The 21,816-nt window shown below is 41.3% G+C and overlaps 1 protein-coding gene across 1 annotated transcript in view; it reads right to left on the reverse strand.

The window, feature by feature from the left end:
• Positions 1-1,767: 1,767 nt before the first annotated feature.
• The window catches only part of sema5a (sema domain, seven thrombospondin repeats (type 1 and type 1-like), transmembrane domain (TM) and short cytoplasmic domain, (semaphorin) 5A), a 76,211-nt gene continuing 56,162 nt past the window's right edge, over positions 1,768-21,816 (reverse strand). Inside the window, exons 13-22 of the mRNA XM_061265994.1 lie at positions 20,364-20,557; positions 20,153-20,296; positions 18,481-18,628; positions 13,716-13,941; positions 8,528-8,737; positions 7,511-7,681; positions 7,218-7,373; positions 6,392-6,436; positions 5,491-5,702; positions 1,768-2,795 (exon numbers count right to left, since the gene is read on the reverse strand). Of these exons, the coding sequence (XP_061121978.1) occupies positions 2,676-2,795; positions 5,491-5,702; positions 6,392-6,436; positions 7,218-7,373; positions 7,511-7,681; positions 8,528-8,737; positions 13,716-13,941; positions 18,481-18,628; positions 20,153-20,296; positions 20,364-20,557 (1,626 nt within the window). The 3' untranslated portion in view covers positions 1,768-2,675. The remainder of the gene's footprint in view (positions 2,796-5,490; positions 5,703-6,391; positions 6,437-7,217; positions 7,374-7,510; positions 7,682-8,527; positions 8,738-13,715; positions 13,942-18,480; positions 18,629-20,152; positions 20,297-20,363; positions 20,558-21,816) is intronic.

Genomic DNA, 21,816 nt, shown 5'->3' on the forward strand with positions numbered 1-21,816 from the left:
TTGAAGGAGGTGCTTGACACACATATGACTTTGCCTTGTTTAATCAGCAGCTGCATCCATCACTTGTCCCAGCTCATTCCCACTAAGTCAATTCAAGCAGATGAATGATGGACCATCCTCCAGTCAAATTGTCACATCCAAGGCCTAACTTCAGCTGTTTTCTAACAGCTTGAATTCCTTAGCAGGCCTCTTTTGGCCCACGGGCCATATGTTTGACAATGTATCTCCAGCAAAATGCCCCCCCCCCCCCACAATATGAAAAGTATTACTCGTTTCACTACAGGCTATCTTTGGAGTCATGCCGGGTAAACAGCAAGTCAAAGTACTTGCCAGCTGCACACTGTGTGACAAGAATAGAAATGTGTGCACGGAGATGGTCGATTCTCATATTTAATCTGTGGAAAAAAATGGCAGAAATTAAAGCCAGGTCTGATCATTTAATGGCACCTCCCCAGAAACCTTTAGAGAAACACGGCGATACACACACGGGCGCTATGACTGACCTTTACTCGTCCCAAATGTGTCTCCTTGAAGAAAGTCATATCCCTTGTCGGTTGCTAATACGTTGGAAGATGCCAAAAGACAGAGTGTGAGTGAATGTTGTGAAAATGCATTTTCCATTAATGATTCATCAAAGTGTCAGTGCGGAGGTAAAAGTGGAAAATGTCATTTGGCCGAGTAACACCAATTGAAAAAAGCTCCAACACACACTGACTGCTGCCTATATTGCTTTCTCAGGCAACCACAATGAAGTCAAGGTAAAGAAGAGATTGATTCTGCGGAGCTGGATGGAGATGGGTTGTACATCGGGCTGGATCAGCACCCCCTCACCTTCCCCCCATTGTCCCCCCAGCAGTCAGCCAAACAGTAGGGTGATTAATGACACCCCTTCCATTACCCTCTGAGCAGAGACGGGACGTCAGGTTGAAGGTTGATGGAAAACATCACAGTGTGTGGTATTACGCACCATCATACACATTAGGGTTTCAACCTCACACAGCGCCCACCTCCCGTTTTCTCTCCTTTTATTTTTTTCCTGCTGCCACACCGTATTTATATCCTTCAGGTTTCCTTCCACAACTATGATTTGTCGCTGCGGTGGCGTCGCAAGACGTTATTGCTGAAGTTTCGGGCCAATTGGGTTAGGGTTGACTGGATTTTGCACATTCTCCCAAAAGATAACAATACCTACATCTGCAATACTAATAAAAAATAAATAAAATAAAAATAATATAATAATAATAATAATAATATCAAATTTAAATAATCAGATTCATGAAATCATATCAAACTACTTTTGAGGTAGTCTAGTTCTTACCATCAAATAAAAAAAAATACCAATAATATGAAAATGTTATAAATATATATATATATACGGATTATGTAGTTGTATCTTTTCCTTGTAATCCTTTGTCTGGTTATTGTGTCTACCTGTGCTCATTAACCTGCTCCATTGTGTCAGCCAATCGGCTTCTTTGTTTCTTGTTCAGCTGTTCCTTGCTACCTTGTCAATTTGTATTTAGTTTCCTGCTTTCGTTCTCTTCTGTTTGTTCGTTGTCCATGCCACATGTAGCTGATGTCCGTTTATTTTTCAAGACAAGTTTCTGGCATATTTGCTTGCTTCCTTTTTTTGGAATTCTGATCATGCACAAGTTGCTTGCCTCTTTTGTTTGAATTTGTTTTCATTCCGTTTTTGTTTTTCATCTTGCCCTCGCCTGCCGCTGACAAACGCAGTAAGTGGAACTCAAAGTACACTCAACAAGTATATCGTGTCTGAATGAGCTTTTAATTTATGCACAGCAACACAAGCAGACATGTAAAGAGTTAGTTGCAACTGAACCACTGAATAACCCAATATTTGCTTATGAACAAATAATGTCTCTTTCGGATGACTCAACTTTTCTTTTGCAGTATACACGGGTAGCTCTCCAGTTGGCAAGGATAGTGTTTGCTACACTGTACAGTAAATACCATAAACATCCTGCTCCCACAAATACAAAAACAGAAAAAAAAGAAATAGCAAACACTCTTATCTTAACTTTTTTTTTTCTTACAAAAAATACAAAAAGTACTGCGACTGAACTGGTGCAGGCTAATGGGAATACTGCCAGTTACATTTCAGAATACACAAAGAATTTTCTTTTGAATATTTAAGACAAATATATAAAAAAAATAATTACAAAACTAAATTGTATCAATCACTTGTTGCGTGAGTCTAACAGACAAAAAAAAGTAGCTTGACTTCAAATATCTACAGCCGGATTCTTGCGAGTTATCTTCATAAGAAAAGAAAAAAAAAATGGAATGCTGTCATGCAAACTGAAACGTCAGATGAGTCATGCAAAGCAGATTTGATGTGCCTCATTAGAATTGCAGCACTGTTCACAGAGTCACAGGAAAATTAAAATCGATTCCCCTTTCGTGTTTGTCGAGCTGTCGGTCGGTGGGAGACCCAGTCGTCCATTTCCCAGAAAGGGAAGTGAGCTTTCCAAACGTACCTACCGCAAGGCACCTGAGAGTGGGCCGCTCCCCCTGTTGGCATGGCAACGTGTTCATGTTTTCGCTGCCAGAGTCTCAGAGTGGATGGAGCTGCCCGACGCGTGGTTTTATGAATCTCAATATATATGCAACAATTTAATTGGGGGGGGGGGGGGGGGGGGTTAGCATCTTCCTCATTAATAGTCATCGTAGGTGTTGAGGTCGGTGAAGTATGCGTTGGTGTAGGTCTTCCCGGTGCGCTGTGGGTTGAAGTACTTTTGCCGTTCCTCCAGAATCAGATTGTTTTTGTTGAAGGCCTGCATGAGGAAACGAGAAAAGGACCAATTAGTCTGCTCTCGTTTTTTCCTCAATACCGATTAAATAATTATTCAGCTCAAAAATGGGAAAGTGTATTAGGGGCTGCACTGAAAAGACACAAATTGTAAGCAAAAACATATTTTTTTCTCCTTGAATTAGGATTTTATGAAAGATTTTCACATTAAAATATATATTCAATATATTTGTTTTATAAAAACCAAAGATAATGAAATGTATTTATTGTAATTTCAATGTTGTACACTTACTGCTTTTTTCTTATTTTCCTTTTTTTAACATGTGTAACAAAACTTTGTCCTCATAACCACATTTTTTAATTGTGTCAACTTTAATCTTGTCCCTATTCTTTTCAGTGTGGCCCTACAAAATAAAGTCAAGCAACTGAAAGGCATGAAATGAAACATCCATTATATATATATATTTAAGAAAAAAAAAAGAAGCAATACTCGGGCATTGGGAAGAAGGTTGAAAGGAACGTCCACCACTTGGTTAAAACTGTTTACTTTGGCCTCTGTCATCTCTAACAACCAGCATCAGCCATTTCTGTAACATTCTGGTACTATCATGAGAATAAAAGAATGCTAAATCGACTCCGCTTTGGAGCTCAGCGCAACATCAGCAATTTGATAAGCTCTATGTGATCAATTTGTGTAATTGAACATCTGAAGATACTGCACATAGAGACATCGTCAGGGAAGGAAGGCGCTATCGTGGCATTTATTTGCCTTGATTTGCACGCAAAGAATTGTAATCAACACGTTGTAGGCCCATAGGGACACTTGGACTGCATCTGTGGGAAAGAGGCCCCTTGGCGACTCCTTCGCAGCTGTGCTCGAGTGCTAATGAGCACTTTTTTGCACCTAAAAAGCGCCGACTGAAAGATTGTCGGATTCCGAAGAATCGAACGCTTAAAGTAATGTGTTGGAAAATGTACCGTGTCAATAATGTAATCGAGAACCTGTTTGGATGGAGACTGAAGATTATCAACTCTTTTGCTCAATGCATTATTTGGGGAAACTAATATCAAATTGGATTGCGTTAAAAAAAAAAAAAGATTAGGACGATTTAAATAGCTCAACAGAAGTACTGGCTATTCGTTTTAGTGGCCATAGATTAGCACTTAGTCTGATAACAAATTTTGCAAACACTGCATGTGGTATCAAAAAAGTCGACCAACTTTTTGGGCATACTCAAAATACTGCAAAGTCTTTCTTAGTTAGTTTAACTATTATAATATGTCACATTCCATTTAATGTCTTCCATTTAGTTCAAATATGGCTTCAAGCTGTTCTGGTGTTAGTGATGAACAGAGGAGCATTTAAAAACAACAACAACGCATCGATACATCAAATTAAACACAAACGAGAGACAAACATGCAAATAGTGGCAATCGCAAAGAGAAATATCATCTCACAAGCTGTGCAGGGGAGAGGAAAGGAGTGCGACTTCTTCATGATGCTCGGGGAAAGGGTGGGTGGGTGTTTGGATTAGGGGTCTGAGCATGATGGACTAAAGGCTGTACTCCAACCTGTCGCGCACAGGAAGTGCCACAGGAAGTGGAAGGGACACGGTGAGGGGTGGAAGAGGAAGATTCAGAGAATTTGTCGGGAGGAAGGGGGGGGCGGGCGGGGTCGAGAGGTGGGATGTAGTAGCGAGGTCAGTGGTTAGTAGAATATCTCCAGGCCCCGCACAGACACCCCCATGTTAGCAGAGACAGGCTGGTGGTGCATGGCGGGCTCGTCCAAGGGCAAGAGAACCGAAACGTCTGGCTGCAAGGAGAGGAAGGAAACAAAAGCAAACCTTTTGCTTCATTATTCTTCAATGGACACCATGTGACCATATGCGCTGCTTCTTTTTGCTCTGGATGATGATAATGAGGATGCTTGGAGAATTATTATTCAAATGTGAGCTCTTGCAAAAACTCAAAAGGAGGCCTAGTCTTAATTGAACCTATTTAGAAAGACAGTCACGATATGCCTGAGGAAAAATAGTGTTCATTCTGTTCAATTTCTTTCTTTTTGTCATATGATGTGAACCGTCTGTATTAATATCCGCCCCCGTCTGCAAATGAACAGGGCAAATTAGGCTCCTGACTCTAATTGCATGACAGATGAACGCTCCTGACACCTTCATGCCTTGATGAAATTAGACTTGGACATGTTTGTGCTGAGCCAAATTATCTTTTGCCTAACAAAGCCCCTTGGGTAGTCACTCTTTGTTTATAAAACACATCTCATGTAATTATGTGCAATTTTTCCAGGTCATCGCCGCAGATGAATGGAGCAAGGTAACAATTTATAGAGAAGGTTTATGAGATTAAACTACCTAGAAAGGTCTAGTTGTACTTTCTGGACTGAGATTTGACACCTCAGGTATAACTTCTTCGCTATCACCGACACTTGAACTACAACTAAGAAGTGGGAGATCTCCAAGACGCAGTGCGAGTGTTCCTTGACGACCCCGAGGTGTATGACTATATTATGAGGGAGCAGAAGTTCGACTCCGACATAGAACAAAGTGACACGGTGAGACGCCAGAAGAGCACATGAAAAGAAATGCAGGCAACACTTGTCAATCTGTTAACGAGGCTAGATCGAGGATGTCGGCACTCTGCGTGACAGTCGGGTCATGCAGCTGGAAGTGAATTTCATCCCAGCCAAAATATCCCGTACACACCTTAATGGCTTCCACCGTGTCGTATTTGTCCAGTTTGTTGATGTGGTTGGTGATGCTGGTGTTGAGCGGCGCGGCCGAGATGGGGTGGATGACGGTGGCGTCGTGCGATTGCTGTTGGTAGTGTTGGCAGTACGAATACACCAGCAGGGTGACCAAGCATCCCAGGATGGAGCTGCTGAGGCCCACGGCAATCATGTGGAATAGGTTGAAGTCTGAATGGAGATGAAGAAGATGGAAAGGAGGGGTTGATAGCTGGAGCTGCAAATCACACTGATATAGTACTTATGTAATACGACATACAATACCGTATTTTCCGCACTATAAGGCGCACCTAAATACCTCCAATCTTCTCAAAAGCTGACAGTGCCCCTTATAATTCGGTGCGCCTTATATATGGACAAAGTTTTAAAAGGGGCCATTCATTGAAAGTGCGCCTTATAGTCCGGAAAATACGGTACTTTAAAATATATCTTTTTTTATATAAACAAACACGGAATAAGTGACAATTTGGGTGTTTGGCTGTGAGCTAAGATTCCGTGCATGCCAGCTGCCAGTTATTTCCCAACACACGCCAGCGTTCCTTATGAACTCTGAGCACTTTCATCAGCATTCCTGCAGCTGTTGCACAAGTAAACAGGGTTAAAAGAGATTTTTTTGAGCTCCTCAAAGTGTAACTGTGTAGCTAAGGTACATTTCTGAATCTGAATTTTAAGTGTAGTGCATTACTGGAGGGCGTGTGGGCGTGGATTAGCATGTAATTTTTGCGCCGAAGATATTATCAGATCAGCATTTCCCTTCCATTCTTCTTTTACAGAGGGATTAATCGTAATTTAAATAGAAATGCAAATGACTGCTGCACACCTCTCTCTCTCTCTCACACATCCAAGTACACATTTCTTACCTCCACAGTGTCTCTCCTCCTGACTGGAGCGTGCAATGGAGACTTCTGAAGAGAAGGAGGAAAAAAAATCGCAAAAAGTATTAGAATTGGGCCTGGAACGGGCGCAAACACACCCCTGCTCGCGTGACAAATTACACCTCCGTTGGCGAATGCTGAGATGAAAGCTGCTTTCAATATGATAAAGATAACAGGAGAAAGTCTGCAAGCTATAATCATGGCCGTGCGTGGCAGCACCTGGAGTGCTTTATGAAAAGTAGAGGTCCTCATTAGAGAAAATGAAGCACAAAACATTCCCAATGCGCCGTAATTGACAAGCCTTCACATTAAAGGCGATTGATGATAGACCAAAAGGGGTAATTCTCTCCCATTTTTGCTAAGTATTATATCCCTTGCTAATGAATGCTGAATGATTCAAAGCCTTTGATTCAGCTAATTGTTCACGCTTGTGATGAATGGAAGTAATAGCATGGGTCCCATGAATATTGCAACGTAACATTTTGCCATTAAAATTGTTGTCGTGGATATTTATGTTTCATCTTGCGTTAATGTGGAAGAATTCAACGCCAATCAGCTTTCCGTGTTACTTTCTGTCGATAGCGATATGGCTGCCTAAGCAGGTGTCAATATTATTGGCTAAGGAAAAACAATGTGTATACATTTGACTTTGACAAAGCTGCCATTTCTTCTATTTATCTATCTCACTTAATACAAGTGCCCAGAGCCAGATAAATAATCTATTTTTTTTTCATTCCATAATTTAAACGACTGCCTCGGGCCTAGGTAGCAAGGATGGATCTTCAATGTATTGGAGTGTATGAATGAGTACCTGGTATAAGGTTGGAGTCTGGAGAGCAGGGCCTGTTCTCACTGCTGTTTCCTGAGCACTGATTTCCAGTCGGAAACAGGACATCGCAATGACGGACGCGTAACTGGGCCCCTCTGGAGTCGCACAGGGACCACTGGGACCAGCTGGACCAGCTCTCTGCAAACAGAAATGAGTAAATCCCACAGCTGTGTAGTGTTTGTGTGGGCCCTTGCTTATGTATTAGTCATGCGTGGCTAGCCTCCACAGGGTCTAGAGTGGCTGAAAAGAAGAAGCAATGGAACCTGTGTGTGTACCTGGACAGGCTTGAGTGTTGCATAGTGCCTCCTCAGTGTGCAGGCCAAGGCAGATGTCTCCTCCATAAGCAGGCGGGGGGTTACTGCAAGTTCGCGTCCTCATGTAATGTCCACCTCCGCATGTCACAGAACACTTAGACCATGAAGACCAACAGGACCAGCTTCCATCCACTTAAGCAGCAGAAAAAAAAAAAGCTGTATCACCTTGAGACAGTAGTCCAACTATATGAGGAAGCTCCGCTTTAATTTTCCAACCCCAGACAAATGGATTAGGATTCAGGGCAGGTAGTGAATTTTGCTTTCAAGAAAGCAAAACAATAAGATAGAAGGAGCTGCCAAATCAGATTTTTCGGGAACACAAACTCATGGCTGATTTATGTTGCGGTTCAAAAGGAGCTGCTGCAAGCTTTTTTTTTTTTTTTTAGACGAAAAAGAAATGATGAAAAATTGCGTGTGTTTTGACATGACAGAAAGTATGCGTCCTACAGCTGTTCCAAATAAATCCAGATATCCCTGAACTCATCCATTTCTCTTTTTTTAATTGAGATAAATGAGTTACTGATCGCAGCATCGGTTTTATTACTTTTCTTAAACCACTTATGTTACTTATTAGTTTGGTGAAATTTGACTTTCTATTTCATTACGACTTACAGCTTTTGAAAAGCCATTGTTGCTTGGCAGTTGTCGTTTGTTGTAATTTCTCGATCTCAAAGTGCGCAAGTCGATTCCTGGCCCTTCATGACGGATCGTCTCATCTTGATTCATTTGTTTCGAAACCAGACGGATAGGTCGGAACGGCATCCGTTTTCCTCCTTTCGAGAGTTCAATTAAAACGAATCAGATGGGACTACAAAGGATCACAGCTGGTCTCTCGCCATTTGCTGAGATGGCTAAAATGGCGTCTGGATTTCAGATGGACCATTGTGACTTTGTGATTCCTGAAGATTTGGCGCCACGATTCTTTATCCGTTAATAGATGTCTTGATCTTCTCCATTTGGTGAGTGGACATCCCTTACCAGGACAAGGAGTACTGTTGCACTCCTGGTACTCCTGGGCAGCCCCCATGCAGGTCTGACCGCCGTGCTTTGGTTCCGGATTGCTGCAAGCCCGTTTCCTGCTGCGAATTCCACGACTGCAGTCTCTGCTGCACTGGGTCCAAGAAGACCACGAGGACCAGCCACCATTCACGGTGCGGGCGGAGATCTTCCCCAGATGAAGAACCTCACCTGCAAAAGAAAATTGCTTTAATTCATTTCTGGTTTCTGAAGATGGATTTAGTAAGCAAAGTGCAGCGCCTCGTGTTCATCAAACAACATCAGTTTTCATCATTAGTGCTCTCATGTGGAATGAATTACAGAATCCAAAAGCGAACGTTTTATTAAACTATAATCATCTCGTGCATTAGTCAACGTTGTGGAACTGTTGCAGCCGGTGAGAGGCATGGAGCACTAGAGGGAAGGAAGAATCATCTGGCCTGTCTGAGTGAGTGAACGATAATCACCTGAGATGAAATTACAATGACTGTCCAGGTCGGATGAGTCATTTTTTCCTTGGCCGCTGTCTGCTTTTACAGACGATAATGGAGCTCCAGCTCTTAAAAGCCAGCTTGCTGCTTTACTTTGATGTCATTCTTCATCCACTCTTCTTCAAGGCTTTTGATTTTTCGACCATCTTTCTTTTTGGTCTTTTTAAATGAATCTCATTACCATTCGGCGAGACGGAGTGTTTACCTCAAGCTCTTCGTAAATACGGTTGACGTTGGCGGCTTACCGCCTCATCACCTCGCAAGCTGCCGTGTGGACCGTCCAAGCGTGTGCTCTTTATCGATCCTAAGCGCGCAGTACCACGGTCTGACCTCCCTGCGGCTGTGACCTGATACTCTTCATCCAGACTTACTCGAGGCCCATGTATTGAACGGCTGCCCGTCATGATTAGGTTGGGCAGCTTCATCAGGTTTCATCTCATTAATTATCTTATTGTCATGGAAATAATGCAAAAGGAAGAATTGTCGTTAGTCAGAATTGATTGACCTATATGACCTTTAAACAAAACCGTATAACATGACCATTTACGTATCACGTCGATGCAAAAATAATTCCTGTTTGTGTTGTTATGGTCGCTCACAGTGCAACCACGTAACTACGGAAATTTCCGCGCTGACCTAAAATCGGTCAGCCGGCAGCTTCCTCAAGGGAAGTTTTCTTTTTTTTTTTTTTTTGCGGAGGAGCCATAGAAAGAGAAAGCAATTAAAACTCTTGAAAGGGCACAGGGGTGTTATGAACAGACCAGACTCACAAATGAAATGTATGCGTACAAAAGTAACGGGACACCTGGAAATATGGAAATAAACAAGGTGGCTTCATTCCGAGCACGTCTTTGCTCTTCAAAGAATGAAGCAACAACATGACAGGTGGCGGTAGTCACATTAGAACGGCGATCCTGTCTGTTGGACTTCTCGACTTTTTTCGGGTTCATATCACATATGGGTTCCATCAAAGCCAACGTCTGCCTTTGTTAAATCAGAATGCCAACTCAGCAATCCTTCTCCATATGCTGGCTTATTGTTTATATGGTACCTGGTAAGACTCTAAGATCTAAGCTTCTGACAGACGGTCGGCCTTCCAACGCAATTTTTTCAACTTGAACTTCCACAGTAACTCAACGCTGACACCGTTACGGTATTTGATGTTAATCTGAAAACAGATGCTCATGGGAAAAGGCAAAAGGTATTCTTTTGAAAAGTCCAGGTTATTGTCTGAGTTGGAGTGCCCAATGCAGATGTGAGCCTCCATTTGATGCTTTTGAATATAAAACAACATGAAAAGAATAAAAATGAGTGAGGAAAAAAAGCGTTTTCTTTGTCAAGTAACAAGCTTTTCTTCTCTCCAGGTAAATGGAGTCACCAATGGCACCCAAGGAAGCATCCAGTGTGAAAAAGTAACAAAGCGAGAAAACAAGCTACAAGTCTCCGCCTTGGTTTAAAGGTCAGGATCAAATCTTTTTCTCTCTCGCTCTCAGTAAAGGGCACAGTCCAAACTTCCTGACAGGCAATTTTTCAAGTCAAAGGCATCATTTCATTGCAAACAAAGCAGAAAATATTGGAGGACGAATATTTTTTCTCCTTCATATCACTTAATGTGACAAATGGAGTGTGGAAAATGTTCACCAAAAATCAAACTGACAAAGAAGGGTTGGCCGAAACAAAAAACACTGATTAAAAAAAAGAAATCGGACTCGCCAAATCTGTTCCACCAAGCAAATGTCATACATCAAATATTAAATACAAAACATAACCTCAAGCGCACGCTTATCTTAACCCCGTGCAGTTTGTCGTACTTCAAAAGCCAAGCGTGGCGGCTGAGAAGACGAAAACAAAGCAGAGACAATAAGGATAGCGCAGCGCTTATCATCAGTCAGCCCTGGCGTACGTCCAACAAGTCTTGGAGAAAAGTAATCTGTTGCCCACAAGAGGGTCTTGGCCCTTCTAACGCATCAGCTCAAGTGAAAGGCATCAAGCCTGCCGCTGTGCTGACATGCCGCACATTCTCCAGGGGAAACAATGAAGCCATCGCTCACTAAAGCAAGCTGACCAAAGAATAAACTCTTCCCAAAGTGATGGCTTTGCTTTCTACCTTGGTTGGCCTTTATGAATACAAGTCAAAAAAAATACCGCCGTTTAATTCAGACACATTAATGGTAGTGCTCCTTACTATATATGACTAGTGAAACTAGATCGTTAATTTCTTTCCATTGATTGAACGAGACAAGCATATTAGTTTTTATAGTCATTTATACTAGGGGTGACCCGGAATGACTTACGACAAAAGCTTTTATACGTTTGAGGCCCGCCTGAGACAGACAGGTTGTTGGATTCAAACAGTGAGGTGTTAAAATGTGTTATTTAATATAGTTATTCAATATTATTAATATATTAATATTATATAAATATTTAAAAAGATATATATTTATTTATTTGTGTAAACTAATAGATTTCAGAAGGGTCTCAAAAAAATGGTACTTCGACAAAGATAATAAAACATCAAGTGTCTCTTTAAAGGAAAATATACCGACTATTTTTATGCGTTTTTGACACGGTTCTCGTATAATTATTCTGAGCAGGTGAGTCTAATCAAGTGCCAACGTTTCTCATATGAAATGATTATGTGAGTAACTAAGTATCTTGTGATTAAAATTACCTGAAGTTTAATTGCAAAGACCTCATCTCTTAAAAATGATATTAATGCTTGCTGAGCATACTTAAATGAAAGAGTCTTTTATGCCAAACATGAAGCATGAAATGGATCCCGAGCTTCCATTCCGACATTTGTGCTTGAAGCCATAACAGGTTCTTACTAATAAAGTTATCGTGATCATTAAGCTAAGATCATTCATGTGAATCAGCACAATCGACGGTTAGCCGTTTTTAAAACTTCCCTGTAATAAAAACAGATATGCACGAGTTAAAAGCAATGATGGCTTTTCGTGCATTGTCATGCGCACGTTACGTGATGATGATGGAGAAATGAGGCAGATGAGTTCCCAAAGATGTTGGGAGATTATTGGAGCAGCCAGCAGCCAGTGCGTTAAAGAGACAGCTCGTAATGAAACGGGTTCAAATGGGAAACCAAAATGAAGGCCATAAACTTGAAACGCTACTGACCGTGAATGCAATTGGCTCATAAACATCTATTTTCATTTGCATACGAGCACGTATATTTTATTTTCCCTGCCTGATTTGCGAGACGGGAGGAAACGACCTGATTTGTTTTAGGCGCTACTCAGTGCTACATCGCTAAATATGAACAGTAAAATTTTGGAAAAGATTCACACCTTGTTTTTCCACTTGAGTACACACAATAGGGGAATGTCTGCTAAAAAAAAAAATCTTAAGTTTCAATTAAGACAGCCTTTATTAAATGATGTCCCTTAATAAATTCATTCACATTTTTCCCCTTTTAAATAAAAAAATGAACATCCCTGAAGGGATTTGCCCTCAGGCTACATTGCCATCCGCCAAAAGAAAAAAAAAACATTATTTTCATTTATTTTATTATTTTGGGGTTCTCAAAAGGTTTTCTGAGAGGGGCTCGCCCTGGTTGGCATCCTCGCTTGAGAGGCTTGTCATTACCCCCCTTTTTTGCCACTTGCTGTGATTAATGCACGTGATGGGATGTCAGGCTTCTACCTAGTGACATTTTCTAATGAAACACATACGTCGGTGGGCATGCACGCACATTCTCCTGATAATGAGGAACAAGGCAAATCGGTTAAAGCTCCCTGGTGTCTCTGACGTCCAGTTTTTTTTCTTCCCTCACATGCCCGTTGGTGCTCAGTGCAAACCCCTCGAGGTGTATTTAAAAGTGTCAGCTTCAACAATATGCACCCGCGACAACATTAGACTAGACTGGAATAACGAAGCAGGGAGAAGAAACATCCTAGTGACACGTGGGACCACCCAGACTCAACAAGCCATTATGATAAGCCCTTGTTTTCCCACCAACACTTTTTTTCCCCTACTGCAGCGTGATTTTTTATTTATTTTTTTACACCCTCTATCTTAAAACTTGCACTTAACATGCCAATTAGCTGCCTCTTTGTACGCACGCTGAGAAGTACTTGTTTCTGAAAGTCCAAATGGGAATAGCTGCAAAAAAAAACTAGACGGAACTATTATTAGATATTACACCTGGAATGAGACATAGAAGTCAGTGAGAACCACTTTTATAATATTATTAGTGTCCATAGAAACGAAGGGCAAGAATTAGCTTGTGTGTTTGCCATTATTTTAGCAGCGTATCAAATAAGTCTGGATGTGGTTTTGTTGCCCAGTTTCTGGTTTAGTAGCTGTCATTTATCCGGTGGAACAATAATAATTGTTAAAGTTAAGTACGAACCATACAGTGTAAAACAGGGGGGGTGGGGGCGTTTGGTTCAGTAGTTGGACGGATCGACCATGTCGAAAAATTAATAATTCTAGCCTAACTACTAATTAAGTTGCTCTCAATACCTTTGGTTGAATTATATATCATGGCAGAGATTGATGTGGTTATAATCTAAAGATTGGCTTTTGGATTGGAACTTAATTAACATGTCTGATGCTTTGGTGTGTTGATAAATGACAGACGCTGAAATATGAGTGTTTTTTTGTTTCGGGTCATGGCGTTTGAACGCAAAGAATATTGGTAGAAACATCTAGCTTCTCACCATCAGTGGAGCAGCCGGTGGAACCGTCGCTAGAGCAGTAGCGCATCTCAATCCTCTGCCTGCCCACCTCCAGCAAGCTGGCATCCGGGATGCGAGCCTTGCACGTGTAACGGAAACGCTGCTCGTAATGCCCTCCGTTGTCGGAAATGTTCACCGGTGTCCACGGGGTCCAGGGCGTGGTCTTCTTCAGGTCTGGACAAGGCTGGGAGTTGCATGACTGGTATTCCTGCAGGGACAAAATGTTAAGCATGAAAAGTTCAGACAAATGATTGCCGTCTTTCTCAAGCTTAATATTGACAGCCTTTTATTTCATATTTCATTGCTGCTCATCCTATAAAGCCAACTGATTCTGGTTCTGGTTGGTTTATGTGGCCGAGGCCAGCGGTGGCTACATTCCCCTTTGGACCATTTCACTGAACGATGGCGAGACGCAAACAAAGCAGGCAGTAAAGGTCATTGATGGAGTTCAGAGGCAAGTGGAAAAGAAAGGAAGGCTGGAAAGAGGAAGCAAGGAGGTGGAAATGAGGCTCTTTCCCCTGTCTGCATTGAGCTATAAATATGAAAAACACATCAGTGAAGCTCAGGATGTGAGTCACATGGCCTTAAATTTCCTTCCATTAGGACAAATGGTCAGAATATAACATTTGTGCTGCTATATGTGATAAGAAGATAATCACGGCATTTCTATGCCAGAGGAAGTAGAAGAGCGACTACTATTTTGCAGTCTTGTTTATTTATGCTGAATATGACTTGAGTGACTGCCAGACCTTGAAAAATAAGATAAGCGCTCCGGCGGCTCGAGTAGCGTGACAGGTCACGCCATTAGGTACACCTACACAATCAAATGAGATTGAAAAGTTGTGTGAAAACATTTTTCAAGTCCACAATGTTTACATGTCCCTGCACTGCACTTCTCTATTAGGGTTGACAACCTTAAATACTTCAAGAGACATTTCAACCGTCTTCTACAAAACCCTTTTGACATTCCAAGTGAGGATCTGACTTTTTTCCTCTTGAAGTCTTCAATTTGTTTTTCAGCTGTCTGAGATGTTTGTTTTGTTACTTTGATTCCTGTTGTTTCGAATTTCTTTATCGATTCACATGAGTATCTTGTTTACCTTGGCAAATTCCTTTCTATTAAATCACTTGGATTGCACTCCGGTGTCTCCTATCTGCTTCCATGCAGTTGCTCCCCAACCATGCCAATCTATGACAAATGATTTACTTTCCAAAACTTCAACAATAAACGTGGTTGATATTCTCGCAGTCAGACCAGGCCGCGTTGGGCAAGATACCAAGAGCGGGGCCTTTAATGAACAAGAAGCTCCTGTCACATTTCTACTTAAGGAGCTGCCTTGTTCTCCTGAACTTCCACTTGTTTTAGTTACTTGGAACAAGTCGTGTACATTTCCCCCGGACCACATTCCCGGAGACAAATACACGATCTTCTCAAATGTAGCAGCCTATTAATGAAGTAGCCTCTTGGTCTCATTCCATCCATTTCTGCATTGCATCTTTTACAGTTGCTAACTCATCATCCAACTTTTGTTCCATCTCTCTTTTAAAGGTTAAAAAAAAACACTGGTGGGATTGAAATTCTGTCCGTGTCCGTGATGAACGGGCGCGTCGGGTCCACTGCACTTCCTGCCTCTTTCCATCTAGCACCCTAATCGCCACCACACATTAATATTTAACATTGTTCCGTATAAGCCGCCGGCGGTCTGTGATCATCAGACACAACAACGGGGTAGAGACAACCTTCATGTCTTTCTGGCCAACTACAAAAATAAAACGCTAACAAAAGCGAGATAAAGATAAGTGATCTGTGGCTGTTGTGACTTGTTAATGGTTGGCCAACATAGTAAATATTTAATGCAACCGCTCCGGTCTGCTTTTGTCACCAATGCTCTCAAAGGATTCATGTCAATCCAGAGGTCTAGGGATCATTACTAATCTTAAACCTGCCTCAAGACTCTCTCTTAAGTACTGCTTGTATATATTTTATAGCAAGATGGTCAATGTATACCTAACAAAAGATATCTTAATGACTAGCTCTATGGCTTAGTAAGAGGTTGGAAATGAATACCTGACAACTGAGAATCAAATATAAATCTTAAAGGGCTACAAATGACTTTTCAATGTCCATTTGAGGTCAGTCAGACAACCGTACTTTCTGGACTACAAGCTGCACCTGAATATAAGCCGCACCAGCTAAAATTTGTGGAAACTCTTTTGTTTATATATAAATTGCGCCGGACTATAAGCTGCAGGTGATTTAAATTGAAAGTGCTATCACCTGTATGACCAAAACATATCCTCGGTTTATAGTCCAGAAAATACGGTATATTGCGAGAGCACTGCAAGACATAATGTTCTGTTTCATGGCGTGAATCAAAAGTGTATCGGGAGGGTGTGAGGAACATTTTCTTCAGAAATAGACATAAAGAACCTCGAGAAAGAAGGAAATATTCATTGGCAGGCATGTGTGCGTCGTGTAATGACTTCTCATTAAGTGTGTTTTTGTGGCTGTGGTACTCTTGTTGTTCTCAGCACGTTAGAGGTGAATAATAACGAGACTCCCCTTTCAAACCTCCCACCATGATGGCTCTAATTATGCTTCTTATTGGTGTGCCTCGTTGTTGTTGTTGGATGCAGAGGTTATGTTGGTGAATATAATCGGCACACACTCTAGCTCCCTGACATTTAAGACAAACATCCAGATGTGAAATATTAGTGTGACTAATCCTCTTTAGAGGCTTTATCTAACACCATCGTGTCCATGGCGACCGGGCGTTCATCACCTCACATCTCCATGACGTGTCAGGTTTAATTAGCAGTGTCTACTGCAGCGTACTTTGTCAAACGCAGACTTCACCATGTGTGACTTCATAGGAAGATGCTGTTATCCAGATGACTTGCTCGCGTAAAAATACACACGTGGCCTAAAAACAATTACGTTGAGGTCTCAGGTAGTGGACATAAACTCAAAAATGTTTGCGAAAGACCTCCAGAATTTCATATTTTCAAATCTTGATGCCAGACGGTAGTGTGGATGGAAAAATTGCTTCCGCCACATCTCCAGGGGTTCATGAGGTCCATAATTCTTGCAACAGTGATCGCCCGCCTGGACCTTGATTACATGTAGCTAGGCAAGGGAGAGTTGGTATGCAAAATGGTATTACAAAACCACTAGTCAAGACATTTACGAGGGGGAACATTAAAAATGTCCTTGAAAATAAGCACTTGACCTTATAAGACAAATGGGTTCTTCTGAAAAAGCAATGTTCTACTGGAATCTAGTGCTTATAGAAATTGAGATGATTATATTTGAGTCCTCAATTGCGGTCATATTCCTTATTCCATATCCCAAGTTGGATTCTGTGGTATTCCAACTGTGCAAAATTCTTCTCGTTTTCACTTCCGTTATTTAACCCATTCACTGCCGTTGACGGCTATAGATGTTAAAGATCCAACGAATGAGTTGAAAGGTAAAACATAAATTGTCGTAGATGTCGCAGTTAAGACGTCAGTTTCAGTCTTCTGGCTTCCCTTGACAGCTTTGTCAGTCGGGCAAGCTGTTTGATTTTAGGAGCAGTGAGAAGCCAATCTTGAGCCAAGTTGTGAATAATTAAAATGTGAATTGACATCCCTCCCTCCTTGTTTGGCTGTTTGCGTGACCTTCATTAGCGGAACCTTTCCACAATCAGCCATGCATGATTTGCAACGCAAGTTAGATGTAATTACAGGGTTGAATCGCGCAAAGATCCGACTGACATTCACATTCTATTATGAAACATTTCGATTGTTCGTAATTATAAAAAGTTCATTGTGGCATAGAGGGCAAAATAGCTTCAACGTGTTTGCTGCTTGCAGACATTTTCATGCTTTCAGATTTTTCGAGGAGTTTGGGGAAGCCCATTTTAGTCTGCAGAATATAATGCATTGAAAGATAAGATCACTCACTCAACTGTGGAAAATGCATTAGTTCCAATCAGTCCGGACTTTCTACTGCAACGAGAGCTTCTCTCAAATCCCATTTGTATATTGTACTGTTCAGTATCACTCCGTTCCCAGAATACATCAGGGCATCATGGCCGATGGATGCATCGATGCGGCTATTTTGACATGGTCGATGTATCCCGCGGAGAAGGGGCACTATCAGGTGACTATTCAATGAAAGTCGAAATGCTTTTTCCATTGGTGTGATGTTGTGTAACAATTTACACGTTATGGTCAATTATCAGTACGCGAGAATGAGGCTACTGTGTGGGAGGCTTCATAATACAGTGCTGACTTTTTCCTCAATTTTATCAAATGCTCCATTAGATAATGCTTATTGCGTACTTTTTCCACAAATGTTAATTTAGTCGACCACAGTGTCTCTTGTGGTTGGGAAGGCGGGCATGTCATAAATATATTTCTCTATCCACCCTTGGCTACTATTCAAGAGTCTGTCAAAATAAATATGGACAAATGCTGGGAATCTAATTTCCGGATGAGCAAGTTAAGAAAGTTGAAATGAAGCTAAAGAATCGTCTAACACAAAACACTGAAGGACAAGAGGGAAAGGACATCCACATATCTCGATTTCATATCTAAGATAAAAGCAGCAGAGATGATGTGATCACCCCGTCAATTGTTCAGCCTGACTTTTGCTTTGTGCTTTTCTTTATGAACACACAAAACCTCTTCAAATTGCATTTGTGGTGTAAAATGGTTCCCAGCAATATAGTTGATGCTTTAAAAATGTTTTTGCATGACGTACCTGGCCACACCCGGGACAGTCGTTGCCATTCTCACATATTCTCCGCCGCGACTGGATGCCGCCGCCGCAAGGCGCATTGCACCGTTCCCATGCCGACCAGGCCGACCAGTAGACGTGTGGAGGGCAGGGCAAGTGTTCATTACAATACCTGCCCGAGAAAAACAAGTGACATCACCATCTGGGAGTTAGGCAAGAACCAAAAAAACAACTTGACATATCGAGACAAGGCAACCATTCAGCAAGTAGAAATAGAAAAAAGTTCATGTCGAAACAATATCCCGCTTTTGACAGTGCAAAAAAAATGCAAAACGATCGTGCATAAATTAAAATACTTGACTTCAAAACACGAGGAAAGTGTCCCTTGAATACTCAAAAGACGCCTACGCACCGATTGCCTCGGCAACAAACTGCAAAAGTTCATAGTGCAAGGCGGGAATGTCTCGAAAGGCATATAAACTAAAAAACTAAAATATATAATATATACTATTACTATAACTAAAAAAATACCAGACATGATAGCACTTACTTTATAATAACATTGTCAGACTTATTAGTCATTATAATTGCCAACTTTTTGATACGCTAATAAAACGCTTTATTTACTGTTTAGTAGTGTTTGGACTTGACTGTCTTCTGAGAAAAGTGCTGAAGTAGCTTTCCATGCTTAAATGGGGTCTTATCCATTGTCCTCTTCTCAAATAAGCCGCTCTTCGTGGACAATCAAAAGCTATACTCTTGAATATTGTGATTGGAGAACATAATCCTTGGAGCAGTTCTCTTTTTGATGTTGACTAATCTGCTTGCTTAAAGTTGGACAGAATGGTGCGACTTGGGAGCGGGACAACGAAAAGTGGGAAGGAGAGACTGAATCACAACAATCGTGTGCATGCTGCATGGATTAGGAGGTTTACCATCAATCACAAGCGAAACGAGTCACCCCCAAAACAGCTTTTGCACCGATAATAAACATCTTGAGCAGATTAAGTTCTTCAAATCCCATCCCATTTAAGCATCTAAAATGCCACTAATGAGTCAATAAAGCTGCCAATGTAGGCCAAGGTATGAACTAACCAATAGTTGATCAATGTGGGGATTATTAACCTGCCAGATTTCAAATCCGCATGATTGCTTGGATTCAGAACATTTGCTTCACCTTTTTTATTCTTCGGCTGCTACGAACGTTCAAGGCAAATTAATGGAAAGTCACTAGTTCAAAGTGTTGTTAATGCTCCAGCTGATTGGAAAGTAGAAAAGAGAACAAAAGCCATTGAAGCTTAAAGACAAAAAAAAAAAAAATAACGGGTGGGCGGCAGAACCTGCCGTTGGCCTCCCGCGGTCTTTGTTAGGTCACGAATTTGCAAGCTTTTCGGTCAGTCAGTGTGTTTTGCTCAAGGCAGAAGAGGGCCGCTCCATCAGGAGGCACAAGATGAGCTCAGAGGAACCAGAGGGAAATCATTTCTCATCTTCAACCATTTTATTCTGTTTTCCTAATATAATGGATCAGCTCTTGTGCGCCGTTTTATTCTAGGATTGACTTCATTCCGTCCCATTTTGCTGCATTTAGTTTTTCAATTTTGGATCATCAAATGACACATCGTCATTAAGACTCAGTCGCGTCATTAATTCGCCACACGTCCACTTGTTTCAAGTTTGAAAATAAATATGGCGGTACCTCTCCTCTCGGTTCTGTCCCACACACACCCGCCCGCCATGACGAGGGGTCGGGTTGCTGCAAGAGCGCTGACGAACTTGAAAGCCAATACCACAGCTGGTGCTGCAGGGAGACCAAGAAGTCCAAGGAGTCCACGCTCCGTTTCTATGGCGACACACAAAGATAGTTGCTGTGGATGCTGCTGCTCTTTTTCGGGTCGGATAAAACCTACCTGGAGCAGTTGGCGACCTCAGCGCTGATCCCGTGACATCTCTGACCACCACATTGAGGGCTGGGGTTATCACATGCGCGTGTACGACATAGGCAGGAGCCCGCGTTACCGCCGCCGCCACCGCCGTCGTTGTGGCTACAAGTGGACCACGCCGACCAGGCACCAAAACCTCCATCAACTGTCACATTCCGAACCTGTTTGCAATGAAAAACCATGACGTTAAAGCTTGAAATACATTTTCAAAACCATCTATTGCATCTAGAATTAGTCAGAAGATGTGCGGAATTTGAAAATGGTCTCGGAGCATGACGTTCCGAAATGCGAGTGATGGACACAGCGCAGCAAAATGAAAAGGAATTAAAATGGCTAGCGTAATAGGAAGGTGACACAGAATTGAGTTGAACTGGAAGGTTGTTTTATCAGAGGAACTCTAAATGACTATGTGCTTTGGCAGGAAAAGCTAATATGAGTTATGTTGACACACAGCTCAGATATAGAATGTACATAAAAAATCCATATTTTAAATGGCAAAAGATTTAAATGATGGATTTTTACTGATAGTACTGATGCTTTTCATCTACCTTTAAATTAAACTGCAGAAACATGCTTTTTGTGCGTGCATCATGCGTCAAGTCTGATCATTCATATAGTATGTAGTAGTAATCGAAATCTAAATAGATAAATAAATAAATGAATGAATACATTAAATACATTTTCAAATCAAGGTCACAAGACAGTAAGCTGCAATGCTTATATTTACTGTGCATCCTTGACTGAGGTTAATAAATAATTTAAATATCTGTGGTATGTGCAATGTGTATACAAAGAAAGCACATCTTGGTCTCTCCACAAAAAGTGAATAACTAGTCATTATTATTTTAGAGTACCTTAAAAAGTGCTAGATGTGATGGAAAAATGTTCCGGAATATTTTCATGGCCCACTGTGTATATAATGTAGTACCACAAGTAAACAATACGCGTGAAAGCATAAATAATTCATTTTGTGCAATGTATATCGATCAAGTCACAATTGATTATTTCTTTCTGATATTATATATTGATCCTGAACTGCTTATATTACATTGATAGTTAAGAGGTGTCTAAAATCCCAGCGGGTACCAAATGCACCACTTGCCACTATACGTCAGTGTACCCAGATTCTTAATAAATACCATCATTCGAAATCTACCCGCAAAGCATTTTCTGCTCACGTGACAAATTTCCCTGCAGGATGCCAAAGCAAACTTGTATATATACATCATGGCAGTGTATTAATCCTACGTGTAGATAAATGTGTTTATGCAAGCACAAATATATGCATATTAGGTCAGCTTTATCATTACCAGCATCTGTGCATGAATACTGATTATTTTAAACAACATACACGGAATAGACTTATCCAATTGAATTATTTTGGTGCTGAGTGATTAAAAAAAAAAGCGCCACAGGTTTT

The sequence above is a fragment of the Syngnathus typhle genome, linkage group LG19 (genome assembly GCF_033458585.1).
Source record: "Syngnathus typhle isolate RoL2023-S1 ecotype Sweden linkage group LG19, RoL_Styp_1.0, whole genome shotgun sequence".
Classification (NCBI taxonomy): domain Eukaryota; kingdom Metazoa; phylum Chordata; class Actinopteri; order Syngnathiformes; family Syngnathidae; genus Syngnathus; species Syngnathus typhle.